This window comes from Pelodiscus sinensis, chromosome 6, assembly GCF_049634645.1.
Source record: "Pelodiscus sinensis isolate JC-2024 chromosome 6, ASM4963464v1, whole genome shotgun sequence".
In the NCBI taxonomy this organism is placed as follows: Eukaryota; Metazoa; Chordata; order Testudines; family Trionychidae; genus Pelodiscus; species Pelodiscus sinensis.
In genome coordinates, this window is record NC_134716.1 from 50,935,819 (window position 1) to 50,956,727 (window position 20,909).

At 44.9% G+C, this 20,909-nt stretch overlaps 1 protein-coding gene and 1 long non-coding RNA gene across 4 annotated transcripts in view; one reads left to right on the forward strand and one right to left on the reverse strand.

Annotated features, from left to right (window-relative positions):
- Positions 1-11,874: 11,874 nt before the first annotated feature.
- LOC142829865 (uncharacterized) lies at positions 11,875-15,232 on the reverse strand. 3 transcript variants are annotated; one of them, XR_012904744.1, is made up of 2 exons: positions 15,121-15,232; positions 11,875-13,912 (listed from the first exon to the last, which is right to left on the reverse strand). It is a non-coding gene; the product is annotated as an uncharacterized LOC142829865 (long non-coding RNA). The 3 variants fall into 3 exon arrangements; XR_012904743.1 differs by having other exon boundaries at positions 15,051-15,168; XR_012904742.1 differs by lacking the exon at positions 15,121-15,232 and adding an exon at positions 14,497-14,635.
- Positions 14,186-20,909, forward strand: part of FBN2 (fibrillin 2) — a 280,296-nt gene continuing 273,572 nt past the window's right edge. Inside the window, exons 1-2 of the mRNA XM_006131867.2 lie at positions 14,186-14,970; positions 16,123-16,205. Coding sequence (XP_006131929.2) covers positions 14,753-14,970; positions 16,123-16,205 — 301 coding nt within the window. The 5' untranslated portion in view covers positions 14,186-14,752. The remainder of the gene's footprint in view (positions 14,971-16,122; positions 16,206-20,909) is intronic.

Genomic DNA, 20,909 nt, shown 5'->3' on the forward strand with positions numbered 1-20,909 from the left:
GATTACTACTAGTAGCTGCAGGACTTCAAATTTGTAAGGCCACATTCCTGGATGCATGTGCAGAGCTTGCTCTAGCACTCCTGCACAATAACACCAAAATGAGAGTTGCACTCACTATGTGCAGGCTTGCAATGCCAGATTGCTACCAAAAAGTCAAGAATCAATTTGGAGTTGGGAAATCCCCTGGGGAGGCCCATTAATCACATCCTGCTGAATATACCTAATCTACCCAGGATTGACTGTCCAAGGGGAAAATAAAACCCTCCAAGCCCAACACCACAAAATAGGTCACTATTTTCTCAGTATTACTGAGGTATGCTCCACAGTGAGAATTGAAACTTCTCTGGTTCTCAGTGTCCCCTAGGGACAAGTGGGGAACTTGGGTCAGCATCACTAGCAAAAAGATTTTTGTAAATCCTTGCTCTCAAGAAATAACCTGTGTGCTGGGTGGCTAACAACTAATTCTGCAATAAGAACTTAACTATTCTATAGATGATACACGACTGAAATAAAATTCCACTGTACTGTCCCATAACTGTATTTGCTCTGCAATGATAACAGAAGTAAAAATTAGTGAAATAATATTTTTGTCTGTAACATGAGAGAACACTCGTGTCAAAATATACGGATGGAGGGAAATTGATGAATGAGAAGGTGACTTTCTGACCACAACCACATTTTAAGTGACATAAGTATCCCCGTGGTTTCACATACAATTTTTTTACCTTAAATCAAAGACCACGTCTGTTTGGCATTGATTTTTGTGAGTCCCTTGAGCAGTAATTTAAGAGAGGTTTTGCTGTAGTATATTTACAAACAGGAATCGTGTTACCGTCTGCTGAAAAATAAACATCTCATGGCTGGAAAGCAACATCCATTGCACAGCATACTTCACCATGGTGAGAATAGAAATTTTGGCCAATAAAACAGTAGTAAGCTCCTTAAAATCATAAAAAATGCCATAGAATATTGAATGTTCACTTAGAGCAAACAGGATCTTGGATTTACAGGTTGAGTCAAATTCACCCACACTGGTGCAAGGTAATATGGATAAATATCACTTTTCTATGCCAGCTAATCCCTGTTATACTTAAAAGAAGCACATAAGATCTTTTTCAGGGGGATAAGGCAACACGCCACATTTGTTGATAATATAACAAAGTAGCATACGCATTCACACACACATACACACACACGTCCTGCTGATGGAAATAGTTACCAGTCTGTTGCTCGACCCAACTTATTGGCCACCTATGTCGAGTATGAGGGAGGAGCCGGGTTCTTATCAGTCTGGACTGATGCTCCATGGTCTTGGCAGGACAGAACCCAAAAAACCATACAAGACACCCCATCCTTTCTAGGATTTTCCTTCCATGCGAGTCTATGCATTTTGCCTTGTCAGGCTTTAATCAGTCATTCAGCATCACAATTAGTTTTTCTGTGACATATGTTTATCTGAAGGTTATTCTCACAGTCTTCTGATATATGTATGCTGATGATCCTTCCGGGGATGTTGTCTTCCAGCAAAAGTTGTTATCAATTCCCTATCAAGGGGTGCTTACCTCGGTCCAGTTTACGTCTTCAGTGTGCTTTAGCTTAGTTGATAATTATTTGGTGCGTCTGAGTCTCCAGCCCCTCCTCTAACCATTTGGGCATGCAGTGGCCTTCACACTTAACGTCTCCTAAAACTTTCTCTTTCTCATTCACACAAACAATACATTTACAGGATTGCAGCATGGAACAAAGGGATACTTCTAGTCACTTTAACAAAGTTACAAAGTCTTTCAACATTAAACTTCTTTCTACAAGAAGTACAAGGCTTCATCTAATGCTAACACCACTATGCATTACAATATTCCATCCCTCACTTTAACATCAGAACATGCTAACATCAAACAGAGTTGGAGCTAAGTTAACAAAGCTTCCTGGCATGTCTGAGGCCTACATCTTGGCTACATCCAAGGGAATAAAGCCCTTTTCCAGAGGATCTCTTATTCCTACTTCAAAGTAGGGCTTTATTCCGGGCTTTATTCCGGAGGATCGTGCCAGTCTAGATGCTTTTTTTCCGGCTTTTCCCCAAGCCGGAAAAAAAGCGGCGGACATGTTTATTTAAATCCGTGGGGGATATTTAAATCCCCCGCGGATTTCCCTATCCTGACTTACCTGATTTGCATGGCTTTTCCAGAAATTGTGGCCAGTGTAGACGTAGCCCTTATGTTTAAGTTGAATCCAAACCTTTGCTATAACATTCATTCATTATAACTAACTAACTTATTACTTACACAATTACAAGGCTACATAGCCAGTACCACAAGAAGAATCCACTTTGAGGAAAAGAATGCAATGCCCCAGCTTTCATTTAATTTCTCCTGAATCAAGACAGAACAGTTTCCATCTGTGCTCCTGGTGGAGGCTGAACAAGTGACATGGTGAATCAGAACATCCCCAGTTATACTGGCCAGTTGCTTCCTGGCCAGTCCCATGAATCCTTCAAGGTCAGGAAAGTGGATTGTGGATGTTTTGCATCACCACATCTTACTGCTGGTCATACTTTTCACTGATCAAGGCTTTATACCAGCAGAAATTAGTATAGAGCCTAGAATGAATTTAAGCCTATTGTCTGAAAGACTTGCATAGTAATCCTATTCTCTGCACTTACTTGGTGCTTGTCAGCTATAGATTTAAATCACTTTCCAGAGCTGGGGGGCATTGTTACAGAACCCTTCACTAAAAATTGTACCTGATCTGATGAAGGAATGCCATTGAATAACACTAAGTCCCTCTCTGGGGGGGTGTCTACACTGGCATCCCTTCTGGAAAAGGGATGCTAATGTAGCACTTTGGAATAGGCAAGTCCGCGGGGGATTTAAATATCCCCCGCGGTATTTGCATTAACATGGCTGCCGCTTTTTTCCGGCTTGGAGATAAGCCGGAGAAAAGCGCCAGTCTAGACGTGATTCTCCGGAAAATAAATCCTTTTCCGGAGGATCTCTTATTCCTACTTGAAAGTAGCTCTTGAAAGTAGGAATAAGAGATCCTCCGGAAAAGGCTTTATTTTCCGGAGAATCACGTCTAGACTGGCGCTTTTCTCCGGCTTATCTCCAAGCCGGAAAAAAGCGGCAGCCATGTTAATGCAAATACCGCGGGGGATATTTAAATCCCCCGCGGATTTTGCTATTCCAAAGTGTCTAATCTGCATCCCTTTTCCGGAAAAGGGGTGCAGTGTAGACACAGCCTGGGTGTTTATGGCTGCAATAAACTCACTGGGGCTAGATTCTCATCCCAGTTACACTGTTGTAAATTTAGTGTCCCTTCATTGACTCTAGTGCAACTAAGATCATATTGTGGCCCAGTTGACTTTCCATTGTTACTATATAATAATGGTCCTTTACAAAACTAATGAGTATAACATTCATGTCCACACTTCAATCAGAGAATGATTTAATTTAGAAGTGTAGCAGTGAAATGTTAAAAATAGAGAGCTGGGTCAAAGAAGCCTAAGATCTTTTTGTGATTGCAAAACACACATCCAGTATATGAACTGTTCTAGTCTGTAAGGGGGAAGGGGTGTAACTAGCATTTCCTCTTCTGTAAATTTTCAGACTGGAATGCAATAGCACATCTGTATGGAATTAACATGGAATCTCTCCCTGATACATACAGATTCATATGACTGCATAGCTAGAATCTGTGCTTTTGAGTCCTGATTTGTTTTAACTAGTAAAAACATCATGATTGATTGTACCTCTGGGTCCAATAATTAAAAAGGATAATATGATATTTAAAAAAAATAAAAATAACCAGCCAACTTTATAGTAGTAGCAGCACTTACACCTTATATTTGTGCTTCAGAGACACTCTACACCAAACCAAGCATTCACATTTTTAGTTACTGGAAATACATTTTAGACAATCAAAAATGGTATTATATTATCTAAATCGTATTTTGGAACATTTCTGCCGATTCCCAACATCCCAGCTGGTATTCTACTGCCGGAAGTGAGTTGCTTAAAAGTACAGTTTTGGTATGCCAGAAACATTGGGTTTCTCCCCACAGGTCATTGGGTGTGATTTCATCACTGCATTATTCCAGTTTGACATCGGTTGAGTGCTATTGAAATCAATGAAATTACACTATAATAAAACTGGATTAATGTAACAGTGAAACAGTCCTGATATATGTTGTACCATTAAAAGTTATTGAGGTATTCCATAGAGATTGAAGAAAATAATAGATATTTATTTTCTACGTAGGTTTTTATGCAATCTTTTAAAAAGTCAAATTAACTAGCAGTTGGAGTTCTACATATTGAGTACTTGCTGATTTGAATCCTATGTAAATTTAGTACCTGACAATATTTAAATTTGCAAGTGGGGACCAGAAATTAGAGATTTAATTTTCTATGGGAATGTGATCTTTTGTGTCCCCTGGGATTACCACCATTTATGTTCTTTAACTCTTCAGTTTGTCCTCTAAAATATTAAACAATCAAATTCTACCCTGAATTATACCCCATAGAAACCTATTGACGTCAATAGGGCTGCAGTACGTATAAATTAGGGCACAATTTAGCCCTAAAATATCAGAATCCTATTGTGTTTCACTTCATATTGCACTAGGAAAAGAGAAAATTTAAGACAATTGCTATTAACTTATTTTGTTCGGAATTATTTTAATTACATCATGTTATTGTCTAGCCTTGGGCTGACAGAAGAGTTTCTGGACTGCCTTCAAAATCCCTAGAGTCTGAGTGGTCACAGATCGAAGGGCACATTTAAGCTACATCCCTGTTTCGATAAAGAGATGTAAATTAGACATATCAAAATTGTAAATGAAGCCAGGATTTGAATTCCCCATGCTTCATTTATATAATGGCGGCCGTGGCTTTTTTTCGAAAAGCCCCTTTTCAGAAAAAAAACACGGTGAAGACAGGGATTGTTCAACAGAAATGCCCCGTTTCCAAAGATCCTGTAACCCTCAAAAAATGAGGGTTACAGGATCTTTCAAAACAGGGCATTTCTGTCGAATGATCCCCGTCTTGACCGCGTTTTTTTTCCGAAAAGCATCTTTTCGAAAAAAGCCGAGGCTGCCATTATGTAAATGAAGCACAGGAAATTCAAATCCCGGCTTCATTTACAATTTCGATTTGTCTAATTTACATCCCTTTATCGAAAAAGAGATGTAGTTTAGAGGTACCTTAAAACAGGAAAAACAGAGATTAGGTATGATACAGCCACCAAGAAAATGAAAGTAATCATGACACTTGATAAAATAGTGGGGAAATACAGAGCTCACAGATTATTATTGTGCGCCATATTAGCCAGACTCACTGAAAGTCAAGGATATATAATTTTTTGATGCTTTTAATTGACGTTTTTATTTTATGTGTTTTAAAATCTTAATGTAGCATAGTAGGATAACGAGCCTTGTGGATAAGGGAGAAGCGGTGGATGTCATATACCTAGACTTTAGTAAGGCATTTGATACAGTCTTGCATGATATTCTTATTGATAAACTAGGCAAATATAACTTAGATAGGGCCACGATAAGGTGGGTGCATAATTGGCTGGATAACCGTAGTCAGAGAGTTGTTGTTAACGGTGCTAAATCCTGCTGGAAAGGGATAACAAGTGGAGTTCCGCAAGGGTCTGTTTTGGGACTCGTACTGTTCAATATCTTCATCAATGATGTAGATATTGGGATAGAGAGTACGCTTATTAAGTTTGCAGATGATACCAAACTGGGTGGGTTTGCAACTTCTTTGGAGGATAGGGACATAATTCAAAATGACCTTAGCAAGTTAGAGAAATGGTCTGAGGTAAACAGGATGAAGTTTAATAAAGAGAAATGCAAAGTACTCCACTTAGGAAGGAACAATCTGTTCCATACATACAAGATGGGAAGCGACTGTCTAGGAAGGAGCATGGCGGAAAGGGAACTAGGGGTCATAGTGGACCACAAGTTGAATATGAGTCAACAGTGTGATGCTGTTAAAAAAAAGCAAATATGATTCTAGGTTGTATCAACAGGTGTGTTGTAAGCAAAACTCGTGAAGTCATTCTGCCACTCTACTCTGCACTAGTTAGGCCTCAGCTGGAGTACTGTGTCCAGTTCTGGGCGCCACATTTCAAGAAAGATGTGGAGAAATTGGAAAGGGTACAGAGAAGAGTGACAAGAATGATTAAAGGTCTAGAGAACATGACCTATGAAGACAGGCTTCATGAACTGGGCTTGTTTAGTTTGGAAAAAAGAAGATTAAGGGGGGACATGATAGCGGTTTTCAAATATCTAAAAGGGTGTCACAAGGAGGAAGGAGAAAATTTGTTCCTCTTGGTTTCTGAGGACAGGACAAGGAGTAATGGGCAGCAAGGGAGGTTTAGATTGGACATTAGGAAAAAAATTCCTAGCTGTCAGGGTGGTCAAATATTGGAATAAATTGCCAAGGGAAGTGGTGGAATCTCCCTCTCTGGAGATATTTAAGAACAGGTTAGATAGACATCTGTCAGGGATGGTGTAGACGGAGCTTGGTCCTGCCTTGAGGGCAGGGGGCTGGACTCCATGACCTCTCGAGGTCCCTTCCAGTCCTATGATTCTATGATTCTATAGTAGAGGAGTGGAGTGTGGAGCTGTGGAAATTCTTTGGCTTTTCAGATGCCCAATGCAGTCAATATATTGGAACACGTGATTTGTGATAATAATTCCCTGATCTCTTCTGCTGAGCTAATTTTACCCAACATGAAAGGATAATTTCAAAATTAGAAGACGTGGCCCCAATGAAGGGCGAATTCACTGCCCCTCTCCAGTCCTGTTGCACCATGCAAGAACTAAAAGCACCCATAGCACCCAAGATGGGCAGATCCACACTGTAAAGGAGTCTCCAGAGGGGAAAAGAGTCAGTGCAGCCAGACCTATTTTTCCTACCTATCCCCATTTTTTTTCAGCCTGCTAAATGATTATGTACGGATTTTACCCATAGACAAAGATACTACAGCCAATGGATTCCTTTGTATTTTATACTTTGTTGTAGAACTTGACTTCTTTCAAATTAGAGCACACTGTAAAGTATTTGATGAGATGCTGCTAGTGGCCTGTTTCACTTGAGTAAGAATGTGCACATGCACACAGTAACCATATTGCAACTCCCATTTTGTACAATATTAAAATAATTTATACTCTTCTTGTAATACTCATCTTAATGGAAAGTAATGCTACATTACTCTTAGCAGCACATATGAAGGACAACTACTTCCATCTACTGATAGATTTCTAAATTAAGACCATTTCACATTTGATCTCTCTCACTTACACTATTATACTGCATACAAGAAAACACTTGGGTATTTTATTCTTTTCATCACTAAAAAAAGAAATACTGTAGTGGGAAGCATTGGCTATGTCTATACTACAGAGTTTTGTTGGAAAAACTCACAGTGCATCCACACCTCTAGCACGTTTTCGCGCAAAAACATCGAAAGAACAGAGGGGTTTTTGCGCAATTGGTATTCCTCTTTCTACAAGGAAGAAGCCTTTTTGCAAAAGAATTATTTCGTAAAAAGGCATGTGTGGATGGGGAACGGGTTTTTGCACAAGAAATGGCCTCCAGAAAAAAAAATCAGGTTCCCTGGTGGCCAGGAGCAGCCTGAGGCCGGCTGTGGCAGCTGGTGCCCCAGGCAGAAGGCGTGATTGGCGCCTCCGCCTGCACGCCTGTCAATGGCCGTGACGTCATCATCGGGCGCCCAGGCCTGCGTTGCCCTAGGCAACTGCTTAGTTTGCCTAGGCTCATGGGACACCCCTGGTGGTGGCCACTCCATCCAAGGAAATCAGAACTCTATAGTTCCTCTATGCTGGCCCCTCTTAAAGGCACCTTGGCCAAGCCTTGTGGCAGGAAGCCAGCCTGAGAGCAGTTCCCTCACCGCCTAGCTTTCTCTTTCACTGCTATTGCCACCTATGGTGGAGTCACAAGACCCTCGAGACCTCCTTGGCCCTTCCAAGGAGCAGCCCCAGGGGGACCAAAAGGCACACCCTGAACTGGTCAAGACCAGTGATTGAGGCCCTCCTTGAATTGTTGGGGCAAGGAGCAGTCCCTGCAAGATCCCCGGGCCAAAAGGCGGAACGCCGAGATCTACTGTCGGATGACCACATCCCTGGCAGAGCGAGGACACTCTGCCCAGACCATGGAGTAGGTCTGGAGCAAGATGAAGGAGCTCCATTGGGTATGTCAGGGCCACTGAGTGCAGCGCACGTTTAGGGGCAGGACCTCACACCTGCTCCTACTATGCCAAGCTCCACCACATCCTGGCGGGTGGAGAAACGTCTTCCCCGCCCATTCTCGTGGGGACTCCGGGGTCAAGACCCCTGTCATAGTCCGACTGGAGGATGCCCCAGAGAAGGAGCAGGAGAGCTAGGGCCAGCCCCAGCCGGAGGAAGAGTAGAAGGAGACAGGGACCGTGTCCCTATCCTTTGAGCTAATCACTGCCATCCAGGACGTCTCCCAGGCCTCCTTGGACACCTGGGATGGATTTTCAGGTGAGTTGTCACACACACAGGGTGGGGGAGGCGGGCGCACAGGGAGGGGGAGTGAGGGTCGCTTGGGCTGCTCGGGCCGCACATCATGCTGCACATCGTGCTGCGGTCAGTGCACGTGTGACCACGTGCAGCATGAGTGTGAGGCATGCAGACACAGAAGGGAGCCCTGGAACATGCCCAGGATCTTGCTGCCAGGCTTACGGAAGGCCACACACGTCTTGCCCCCTAGAAGGCAAGTGCGCAGGCATGACCCTAGGCACACCGAGGAGTGCTGCACACAACACACAGGCATGCCTGCATGTGTGAGGCAGCAGCCGCTCCCATAGACAGCACAGTGAGCCCCAGCTGTGTGTGCAGCTCTCAGGGAGGGCTAGGCTGCTTCCGGCTCCTCTGCTGCCCATGAGGGGATCCCACTGCAACAGTACACTTCCCTTGCCTGCCTATCCATGATGTGTGTGTGTGTGGGAGGGAAAGTGGGCAGCACGGTCCTCTGGGCACGTCAGGGGCCCCTGTGAAACAGGGTGTGCTGTGCATGCCATACATGGCCTTAAACCTGGGACATCTTCCTCCTCTGGGCCATGGCATGTTGTGGTCGCCATTCACAGAGGAGTGCATGGCCTCCGGAACACTGACTGCCTCTCCCTCTTGTGTGTTCTCCACAGCTGGGACAGAGGGCTGAGCCACACCACCGCAGCCACCTGCCAGAGTCTGGGGGACCCGGAGATGAGCCAGGGTGCAGGAGGACCTGATGCGCTAGTATGTCCGCATCCTCCAAGACATCCACCACACTGTGGCATGCAGAGTCAATGAGGACCTGGAGGGGCAGGTGTGTGCCTGGGACCAATTCATGTCACATTGTGACACCATGTGTGGCATCATGACCCGCATGGTGGAACACCCACCTGATGCCACTGCTCTGGCCTTCCACCCTCCTGGCCCCCATCCTATGGCCATTGCCCATCCGCCAGCCCACCCTGCTATGCCTCTGCTCCCTCCCTTAGCAGTGCCCATACTTCATCCCCAAGTGATGCCTATGGCCCCTTCTCCTGCCCCCTTCCAACCCTGACCCTGCTCTAGCCCCCCCTCCTGCCCACTCCTTTGTGACCCCCAGACCCACACAACCCTGACGAGGTCCCCACACATGAGGGGGCACCTTGAGCTGGCCCACTCCTCCTCCCAGTCCTGATTTCCTGTCCCAGTTCAGAATTCTGCCCTCCCCCTGCCCAACTTCTCTTAATGTTCAATTAAAAAACAGTGCTTTTGTTCTGAAACCAAAGAGGTGTGTTTATTGGGAGGTCAGGGAAGGGGCAAGGGGAGAGATTGAGAGGGGGAAGGGATAGAGCACAAAAGGCAGAGGCCCCTGTTGAGGAGGCTCTTGAGAGAGTTACTGGGGTGCTTGAGAGAACCTCTCCCTCAGGACCTCCTGGATGTGCACCCCGGCTTGATGGGCCTGGTGGGTGGCAGCTGTCTGGAGCTGCTCAAAAGCATGGTCCTCGCAGCCAGCATCTGCTCCCCACCCTGGGAACAAGACCTTCCCCTTGCGCTCCACAATATTGTGGTGCACAGAACATGCTGCCCAATGTTGTGCTCCCCAATGTCCAGACAGGTGAGGAGGCACCAGAAGCATGTCTTGAGGCACCTGAAGGCTTGCTTTAATTGCATCCTGGCTCAGCTGAGGCGGGTATTGAATAGGTCCCTGCTGGGACCAAGGTAGCCGGTGTAGGGTTTCATTAGCCAGGACCTGAGTGGGTATACCGCGTCCCCCACTATGCACACTGGTATGTTCAGGTCGCCCAGAGCAAAGTCCCAGCGTGGGAAAAAGGTGCCTGCCTTCAGCTTGGTGCACAGGTTGGAATTCCTAAACACTTTGGCATCATGTGCCCTGCCCGATCACACCACAAAAATGTCTATGAATTGGCCCCAGTGGTCCACCAGAGCCTGCAGGACAACAGAAAAGTAGCTCTTCCTTTTTATAAACTGGGCCGCTTGATGGTCTGGTGTTCTGATCAGGATGTGTGTCTTGTCGATGGCTCCCCCACAGTTGGGGAACCCTAAGACAGCAAATCCAGCCATGGTAGCATCCAGGTCCTCCAGACCAGTGGTCCCCAACGTGGTGCCCATGGGCACCATGGCACCTGCCGGGGCATTTATGTGCACCCGCCTAGTGACCAGAGCCGGCCCGAGCCATTCTTGCACCCCGGGCGCCTGGCACATGCACAGTCCTACCCCTGGCAGCCCCAAAAGTTTGGGGACTCCTGCTCCAGACTGATGACTCTCTGCAGCAGCAGGGAATTGATGGCCCTCACCACCTTCAGAAGAAGACAAACAAACACACAAAACAGAGAATGAGAGAGGGGGTGACTGAGCCCATGGGAGGGGCAGCTGCAGCCACGGAGAGGGTCCCCATGAGGAGCTCGGGGTCCAGGTCCTCCATGAAGAGGAAGGCAGCTGGCAGCAAATGCTGCAAGAACTGCAGCATGGCCGCGTGGGGCCGTTGTCTGCCCAGAGGCAGCTCTGGCTCCATGGCACACAGAGGAAAAAGCGATGACCTTCCCCCATGAAATCTGTATGGAACAGGGCATTTCTTAAACTGGGTCCTTAATCCACAGGGCCTGCTGGCCCCACTGATCAGCTCCTTCCTCTCACTGGCTCCCGCATGCTGGGGAACAGCTGTTCAGTGGCATGCAACAGGCATGGGGACAAGGGGAAGGAGTGACAGGGCACTCTCAGCGGACAAGATGGAGCAGGAGTGGGGCCTGGAGCTGACCGTTGTTGGCTCTGCGACTTTGGAGCCTAATTTCTACTTTCCAAAGTATCTAAATCTCATTGATACTCAATTCATAATGTGATCTATTGAAAGTGGTAATGACCCAGTATAACACAACCAAAACTAACCTCACCTCATAGACATTTTGGGATTGAAATATAAAATTACAAATGTAACCTCCATGCATTTGGAACATAATTTCAATTTGCCTCCTTTTCAGTATTTTTCCTTTTATCAATACTTTACACCCCCCCCCCCCCCCCGTCTTCAAATAATTATACTGGGGAAGCATAAAGTTGCTTTTTGGTGGGGCAAAAATGATTGCTTTGACAAACTGTGGGAATCTTTGCTCTATTGCAAATATTACAAAATAGTGAGGGTAAGTATTTGCTCCAATTTCAAAACAAGGTGTATTGAAATAGCACTAAAACATAAATGAGCTTAACTAATAGGCATGACTCTCAGAAGAACAGGTACATCAGAGAGTGGAACATTTTCCATAAATGAGTAGCTATGTAGAGCTTTAAAAGAATCTGGAAAGCAAAACAGAAGAGAAAGAGAAGGCATTCACGTTTAGGGAAGTACTTTAAATTAAATTTACTTTTCCAAAAGATTAGGTTCTTCCAGTATTGATTCAAACATTCTCAATTCTATACAATAAAAACAAAGTAATATGAAAGCAAAATAGGTACGGATTTTTAAAGAAAAGGGCTATTTTTCACGCTGGTACAGTCTATTGAAATGTGAATTTGTAATAGTTGTATGGGCATATAGACTTGGATAGATGCTTTCAATGTATCAAGCAAATAATATCGGTGAGAAAATATTTAAGCTCACTAATCAAATATGGCCATAGGAGAACATCCTGTTCAAAATTATAAGGACAACAAAGCAACAAAGCAAACTCACAAGGATGCTATTTTAGTAAAATAATATGATAAATCACACTTCACTATTCACAGAATATGAATATTGAGGACCATATATATTTAACTCCTCCTATTCTTTTGACCACTAAAGGATCCTTTTCTGGATAAAGTCCAGTAATTAGAAAAAATGTAATTCCCTAAAATAGCCAGGTTTAGATCGAACAGTTTCAACTGGGAACATTTGCTATATCTAAGGTTACACTTGAATGTTTACTGCTTCAAGAGGAAAAGGATTAATGAATTCTGACACCATTGGTAAGATGTGGCATAGAACTTCAGCTTTTAACTGTCTAGCTATTTTCTTTCCAGCTTCATCTCTTACAGGATATGGTGAAGTTGGGGAAGAGAATCTTTAGGAGTCACTGTGATAGTCTACTGATAGCAAAGGACGTAATTGTAATAACCTAGCTCTAGAAGAACTACACCTTTGGCAATATTTGGTTAGCAGCACAGTATTGGTCCTCACATTCATCTGAAATAGCAGTGATTTCTTCAGCCTCCGAAGGTAGGCATAGTCTCAAAAATTCCATTGCTCCATTCAGAATGGTACGACCCAACTTTATATTGAAAGACAGTTTCTACTGTAAGGGAATAATCCTCCTTCCTTCCACATCTCATCCTCACCTGAAAATAGAAAATTGCCAGCTCTGTGAGGTTAGCAGAGAGAAGCTACTTGGAAAAGTCCTGAGAGTATAGCAGTAGCCATGATATTCTGAGAAGGCTCTCAATGGCACTGTAATCGGTCATAACTGATAACTGAATGTCCCCCTTCATCATCAGACCAATGACAAAGGTGTGTGCAATAAAAACCCATCCTTGTTTAGGTCAGTGAAAGACTCACAACACTTTTATGGTGAACCTAGGCCAGTTTTTGACCACTTGTTCAATTTTCAACAAATCTTGGTACAAGTATGGCTTTGGATAGAAACCAAGCAACTATAGACAAGAAATAAGGAAAACAAGCTGAGTCTTGCATTATCCTTTGAGGTTTATTTTGAAACAAACTGGGAGCAACCTCTCAAAGAGGGGAAACCAAGCAAAGTAAAGAAAGATTTGCAAATCATAAGATCAGAGTTTTAGCCAGGCCTTCTAGAGGAGTCACCAAACGTTGATATAAATACACGATGTTAAAAAAAAGACAAAAGATGAGAATCTGATTCGCCTCTAGGGCGCTGCAGTCCTGGTGTCCTCATTTAACTGCCGGGGTTTATCTCAACCGCACGCCTCCTGGAAGAATAAACATTCATTGTCTGGGTTCCCCAACACAACTCCTCCTTCAGCGCGACTGAAATCAGAACAAAGTCAGGCAAAAGGTCACGGATGGAAAGAGCAATTACATGCCCTTTTCACCGCGGGTAACTGTCCAATTTCCTCAACAGACTTCAGCTGCAGGCCGGCTGGCTCCCAGCACTGAAGGGGCTGCTCAGCAGCTCTCGCCCTGCTGGCCAGATAACTAACCCCAGCTGCCCACCTCCTCCAGAGGCTCTCTCTGTTTCTTAGCGGGCAGGGCTGGCTTCTCGCGCGTCAGGTTACGCAGGGGTAGGTGCATTGGAGCGCCGCCAGCGAGCCCCAGCGGGCAACTGGCGAGATTCATGGGGGGGAGACGCTCCTGCCTTGCTCCCTGCGCACGTAGCTCTAACCCCGTGGCACGTGGAAGGAGGGTGCGGGCCCTCAGCACGGGACAGGTCGCTAAGGAAAAAGAGAAAGCGAGGTGGTTGCTCCCCTACCCGCCGCAGCACGACGCCAGGAGGAGAGAAGGCGAAGTTAGAAAACCGGCGAAGGAGCCGAAACGATTGACACCGTCGGGGACCCCTCTGGCAGCCTCCCCGCCCCTCCTCCTCCTGCTTGTAACCTCATCCTTGCCCATCCCCCTCTACGACTTCCTCTCCGCAGTCCTCCCCCCCCCCCCCATCCCTTCCCTTCCCGCTGCACCTCCCCCGTCCCCAGCCCCTCCCACTCCCTGCCGCCTCCCCCGGCTGCAGCCCCCGCCCGGCTCTCAACCAGCCCCACTCCCTGCGCGCCCACGTGCTGGGAGCTGCGCTCTGCTCCCTACTGACAGGCGGGCACAACCCTCCCGCGCCGCGCGTCCTCCGACTCTCCAGCCTGCGGCTGCTGCGTCCGGGGGCCCCTTCACCTTCCTCGCCTCGCCAGGACCCGTCTGTCAAACAGCCTCCTCCCGCTCCTTGGCCGGGACCGCGCTGCGGTGCAGCCTGGCTTTGCCTCAGTGACTCCTCGGGGAGCCGGTGGCTTGGCAGGGCCGGTTGGAAACTTACCTCGGACCCCGCTTTTTTTCTGTACATTCAAAGCACGTTGCGGGGCGATGCAGCGTGGAGCCCGCGGCGCCCCCGCGCGCGATCTGCCCGCGGCTCGTTGAAGGCTCTTGGGAAGAAGCTGCTTGGAGCAGCGTCCAGCCCGGCCAGGGAAAGAGGGAGCAGCGGCCCCCAGCTGCAGCCTGAAGACGCCCCCGAAGTGGGACTTCCACCACTTTGCACCCGGCTTCTCTCCTTTTTCCAGCTGCCCACTCGCAGGATGGGGAGACGGTGGGGCCTTTGCCCCCAGCTGTATTGCGTGTGGCTGGGTTGCGTCGCGCTGTGGGCGCAGGGAGCTGCCGGGCAGCAAAAGCCACAGCAGGTCCGACCCGCGGGGGGAGCAGAAGCCATCTACCCAGCATCGGAGTACCGGGAGGACGGGGCAGGGGCCGCTACCAGCCGGGTCCGCAGGAGAGGCCAGCAGGATGTGCTGAGGGGGTAGGGAAGCGCTCCACCGCAAACGCCTTTCCATGCAGCTCCCAGCTGCTGCACACAATGCACAGCCCCTTCCCGCTCACCTCCATGCAACCCAGTCGCCGCTCCGCAACCCGGCGCCACAAGCGCTTCCCTGTAGCCCACAAGCCTCACCACCTTCGCGCAGTCCACTCCAACAGCCATCCAGCGCGCAGTAATCCGGGCAGCCAAGCCCCCATTCCCTACCATGGCAGTGGAATCCATTACCAAGCCGTGTAATCCCCACACCGCTCCCGTCACGCAATTCACAGCGGTCTCTCTGTAAACCTCTTCCCCCCTTCAAAACCACAAGCAGTGGCTCTTGTGTTTGTCTTCTTCACACAAGACATTTCCTTTCAAACCCACTTCTTAGTCTAATTGAGGGTTGTTGTTTTAACTCTACATTTTGGCCGCGGTTTTTTAAAAAGCCGCTTAGATATTGTGAATGTTTGGAAAATAGTTACTGGCTTCCAAAGGTAAACGGGAAAACTTGCTCTTAACAAGTAACAAATATTGCTTCAATGTTGTGATCATGGGTATTAAAGACTGATGTTTTGTTTATGGTATAAAGTGTTTTTTTTTTTTTTTTTTGGTCAGTTAAACATTTCTAATTATAAACTTCATGGCCAATCATCTCTATATGAAAACTCCCCCTCAGTGACTTATGGCAGTGTAAAATGAATTTTGGTTTGTGTGTGGCTTTTTTGCAAAAATACTTTTAAAGGACTACTTGGGGAGACATGGAACTAAATTCATGCCTGGTATAATTCCTAACTTCTCTAATTTCAGTAAAATCAGTGGATTTACACCCAGGGATGAATTTGGCCTACTGTTACTTCCCCCATTTACTTTTGAAAAATGAAATGAAATGAAATGATTTGATTCCACTTCATGAAGAGAAGGAGGCTTTTGTTTGGTTTGAGGAGAAATTTTGATATGAGGTGGAGGGTGCATTTGTTTTTTCTTTTTTCTTTTGTTTTTGGCGGGGAGGGAAGGGGAGTTGTTTGCCAGGGTAACATACAGTTTTTGTTTTGTTGTATATAGCTTGTACATTTCTCTCCTTCTGAATATGTAAAAAATCTGTGGATGTACCTTTACATTAACCAACATTTTTGTGTGTACATATGTATGTGACAGGCCAAACGTGTGTGGCTCTAGATTCCACTCCTACTGTTGCCCTGGATGGAAAACGCTCCCTGGAGGAAACCAATGCATTGTTCGTAAGTGTCTGACTTTAGGTTTTTTACAATCTTAGGGTAATAATCAACGAAAATAGTCATGTCTTAATTTTTTTTCTGACACATCCAGATAATTCATTTTGGTAAATATAGCCTTTTAGGTTACACTTCAAAAATATAGCCTTTAGGTTACGCTTCATAGTTCCCATAACTGAAACTCTGGCAAATTACTGCATTTTGTTTGGGGTCTTCTTAAGAGGCCTGGATCTATTTAGTTTTAAAAATTTCATAAATTGAGTGATGAACACTAAAGAAGGAAAAATAGCTGAATGTCAAGCAAATGGAATCTGAAGTTTTCAAAACCTTCTGTGGTAAATTTGGAATAACAGTGTAATGATACGATAGGAAACTTTTTAATGTCTGGGGGTGTTCACTTATTTTCCTGCTTGTCATTTTTAGTTGTGTTTTAATAGCTCTGAAGCATGGAAGCTCAATAATTATTGCACTGGTCATGGTAAATTTTGTGCTGACAGATCTCGCTATTGTTTGACAAAGCTTGGCAAAAAGAAGAGAGTCTGCTGAAAAGCCTATTTAAGAAAAAATGTCTACGTAGAAAGGAAATATAAAATTTAAGGGGTTTCATCTGTTACAGTCAATTTCCGAAGTATGCTTTTTGCTCTTAGAAATTCAGCTTCAATAAAAACTACATCTACTCGTCCTACTCTAACCTGGGTTACTTTCTCTATTATCTACATCTAGTTTCCAATTCAAGAACACATAGCTCTCCATTTCTGCTATTGTGTGCTTTGTAATGCCTCATCTAACAAATCAGACATTCGGTGGGGCATGAGAGGGAAAAAAATCTTTTGACTTGTAGAAATTAGAGATGGAAAGACCTGCCATGTCATTTGAGGCTGTTGCCTTGGCAGCACATAAGTACTGGCCTTTTCATTTTTGTTTATTTTTCTTAGTTAAGTCAGTCTTGTTATCAGTATCTCCAGCTATGTCAAATATCATTGATCTTTGTCTTAGGATGGCTGTAATGTTTTATAAGTAAAGGATAATATGGAATGCAAAACACAAGACAGCAATAGCAAGCTAGAGATTGAATAATAGGAACATCAGAAGATGATTAATTCTATTTTGGGGGGTTAATGGTTGACCCTTAAGGTTATTTTTAATGTAAAATGGATTCATAGTATATAGGGTAAAATTTAAAAGTTGACTAAAGGTGTATCTGGGCGCCCCCAAGGAGATTTTCAAAGCCCTGGTAAACTTAATTCTTGTTGCAATCTTTAAATATCTGGTCAATAGTGCTTGCTAAACTTGAATTTGACTTGTGTGATTTATTTGCTCAAAAGTCCTTATCCTTTTCTAATTGAACTCAGCAATAAAAGTCCTGTGGACCTCAGTGGTGTGGAGTTGGGCCAAAATTAGAGTTTTTTTGCACGACACTGTTCAGTGGGGGAGTTGGGTTATTAAGTAGTTTAGGAACTGATTTATATATTCACACTTTGCATTTGTTGTGACCATAGATTTCTTTAGAACACTTTGTAGTTGCAAACTTTTCTGGCAAACTAAATGGCTGTCTCCACTGATAATACTCCGTCTTATACCAACTAAGAGTTATTTTGCTCATATAGCTTATACTGGTTCCCCAAATGAAATAAGCATTTTCCCAGTATAAATGTGTCTAAATTAGGGCTTTTTACCAGTTTTAAATAATATTGTAAAGAATCAAACCACTAACTAACTTTATTACACTGGCAAAAGTCTTTTAATGTAGACCTGGCCTTGTTCAGGAAATTGAACTGGCTCATTTTTCTGTGGATTTTTAAATGACTTAAATTCTGGGTACCTGTTCTTGGCAATGTATTGTAATTCATATGCCTGATATTTGCTTTTCAATTAGCCAGTGAAAAAGATTGTTTTTGCATCAATCAAGGGGATATTACTAATTTTAACAAAACAGTGAATTCAAACTATTTTTCTCTTCCCCTGAAAATTGGAATTTTTTTTCAGGGATTTTTATTTTAAATCTGCTCCCTCAGATAGTAATATTCAACTTCTCCACCTACAGTTGACAGTTTTTGATCTGCCTCTCTCATACACCTGCTTCCAGTTGAAGAAAGGTGTTCATGGGCTGCAAATGTGAGCTAGGGATTTTGCAACTCTAATGGAGAATTTCAAGGAGCACACATCTGAAAAATCCTAGTTTGGCATTGATAAGGAGCTTTTGTCTTAGAAGGAAAGGAGTTAAGCAAGTTGGTAAATCTCATAGAAACAATGTTTTTACTTGGCTAATAGAGCAAGAAAACAATATATTTTTGTTTTTGTAAGAAAATTAGATTTATTCTCACTTCATTAACTTTGGGGGGGAAGTTAGAACCTAGGATACAAAATTCTGAGATGCTCCCCATCTGAGCTTTTTTATGTAGGACCTTGAAAACAAGTTTTGCACACTCAACATTTCCTTTGCATTCTTCCATTAGTAAGAACAGGTTTGTGTCTTTCCCACTCATAAAAAACTAGGGAAGATTTTAGGCCTTCATACCATGTGAATTTCCCAAGAACCAGAGGGGCTGGCAGAGGTCATTCATATTGGGACTAGGGATGTAATCGTTTAGTTGACTACCTGATAAGCCTAGGCCTACTCCCATTTTCTCCCTCACCCTTGCTGCCTCTGGATCAGAAGCAGCTGGGGGGAAGCAGGAACCAATGCTGGGGAGAGCTGGTTTAAAAGACAGTTCCTCCCAACACCGTCTCCATGGTGCTGCCCACACCTGAATAGTAATAGAAATGTAGCCGTGTTAGTCTGGTCTTGCTGAAACAAAAGACAGGACTGTGCAGCACTTTAAAGACTAACAAGGTGGTTTATTAGGTGATGAGCTTTCTTGGGCCATGAGAGAGGGGGTCTGGCTCATGGAAGCTCATCAACTAATAAACCATCTTGTTAGTCTTTAAAGTGCTGCATAGTCCTGTCTTTTGTTTCTGCCCACACCTGCCGCTCTGCGCTGCTGTCTCTAATAGAGGCAGCAGCTTGGGGTGGTGGGGCAGAGGAGGCTGCTGCTCAGCAGCCTTTGCCCACAGCGGGCCCAGGCTCATCATGAGCAGAGGTTACTCTGCTTCCTGTGGAGCAGCCCCTGTCCTTGGGGAGGTCCCAGCGGGGAGCTGGGATACCCCCCTGCACACAAGGCTGCTGCTGAAGCAGCCTCTGTTCACGGTCAGCCCTGGCCACCACGGATGGGGGCTGCTGGGACCAGTGCGTGCTGGGACTGAGCAAATGCAGCTCAGTCCTGGCTCACGCTGGGTCCAGGAGCTATCCCTGCTGCAGTTCTGCATTTTAAATGTAGCTGCTCCTACTACATTTAAACTGCAGAGCCTCAGCAGTAGTAGCTCCCAGATCTGGCACAAGCCGGTATTGAGTAATCCTAGCTAGCTCTGGCTAACGCCGGGTCTGGGATCAGTACAGCTTTGTGCTTTAAATGTAATAAGAGCTGGCCCAGAACTTACTACATTTAAACTGCGGAGTTGCAGCAGGGGTAGGTCCCAGACCTGGCGCAAGCTGGGACTGAGTCAGGCTTGCTTGCACTGGGTCTGGGACTTACCCCCACTGTGGCTCTGCAGTTTAAATGTAGTAGAAGCCTGTGGCAAAAGCCGGGACTGAGTGCCTTCCCTTATCGACAGATTGTATCAACTACCCGGTGAACAATTTACCTGCCTTTTAACATCCTTAATCTGGACTCTGCATTTGTACTGTTTCCTACAAGGACTTGTTCTTCAGTATAGGAATGTTAAAATTAGGTATATCAACTAATCGATTAGTAGATGGAATTTCCATCAACTATTTGATTAGTCGAAAAGGGCACTTCCACTTTGAAATGAAGCAAGAGTCCGCCCGCTTGTTGATACATTTCAAGGGAGGAAATGCCACGCAGCATTCTGCCTTTGAAATGCACAAGATCCCTTGCTGGGGCTCTTGTGCATTTCAAAGATTGAAACACTGCCTGGGGCCAGCGGGGCACTCTGGGAACCCAGAACTAGCAGGGGACTATGCGGAGCTTTCACTTTGAAATGTACAAGAGCCCCAAGTGGAACAGTACCACTGTGCCCCTTCCAGTTCTCTCAGCACCCTCTCCTCTTCTCCCCCTTGCTGCTGCTTTTGATAGAGGTAGCAAAGGGGGATGGGGTGCAACTCGTCAATTAGTGTGTCAATTAGTCGCTTACATCCCTACTTCGGTAGTGTTTGTGTTAGATGATGGCTCCACTAATATTTTGAGGCTGGTACAGAACCTCCTATTGCATTTATTTGGCCTTAATTAGGACAGAGATCAGGATTTGGCTTCTATCCCTTCCATACTTCTGTAGTTGTTCTGTGAGTAGAACATCAGTTAGTCGGTGGAGAAGTATGCATGCATAACGATAGCAGTAGATGGTTAAAATGTATGTACATAACATGTATATACTGCTCAGAGAAATTTATAAAATTATCATCCCAGTGACAATTCAGAAGTTTGATTGTATCATTTTGTGAATTCTTTATAGGAAGTCTTAAAGAGAGAATACCACATCTGACAGGCACTAAATGTAATTACTGTTCCCCTCAAAAGGCCAGCTTGACCTTAAAATCCATCCTTAATTAAGAAAGGATAAGAAATTCCGCAAAATGAGATGATATAATTTTTAAATAAATACTTTTTAAAATATGTGTTCCTAACAAAACCTGTCCACTGTGATTTTGTGTCA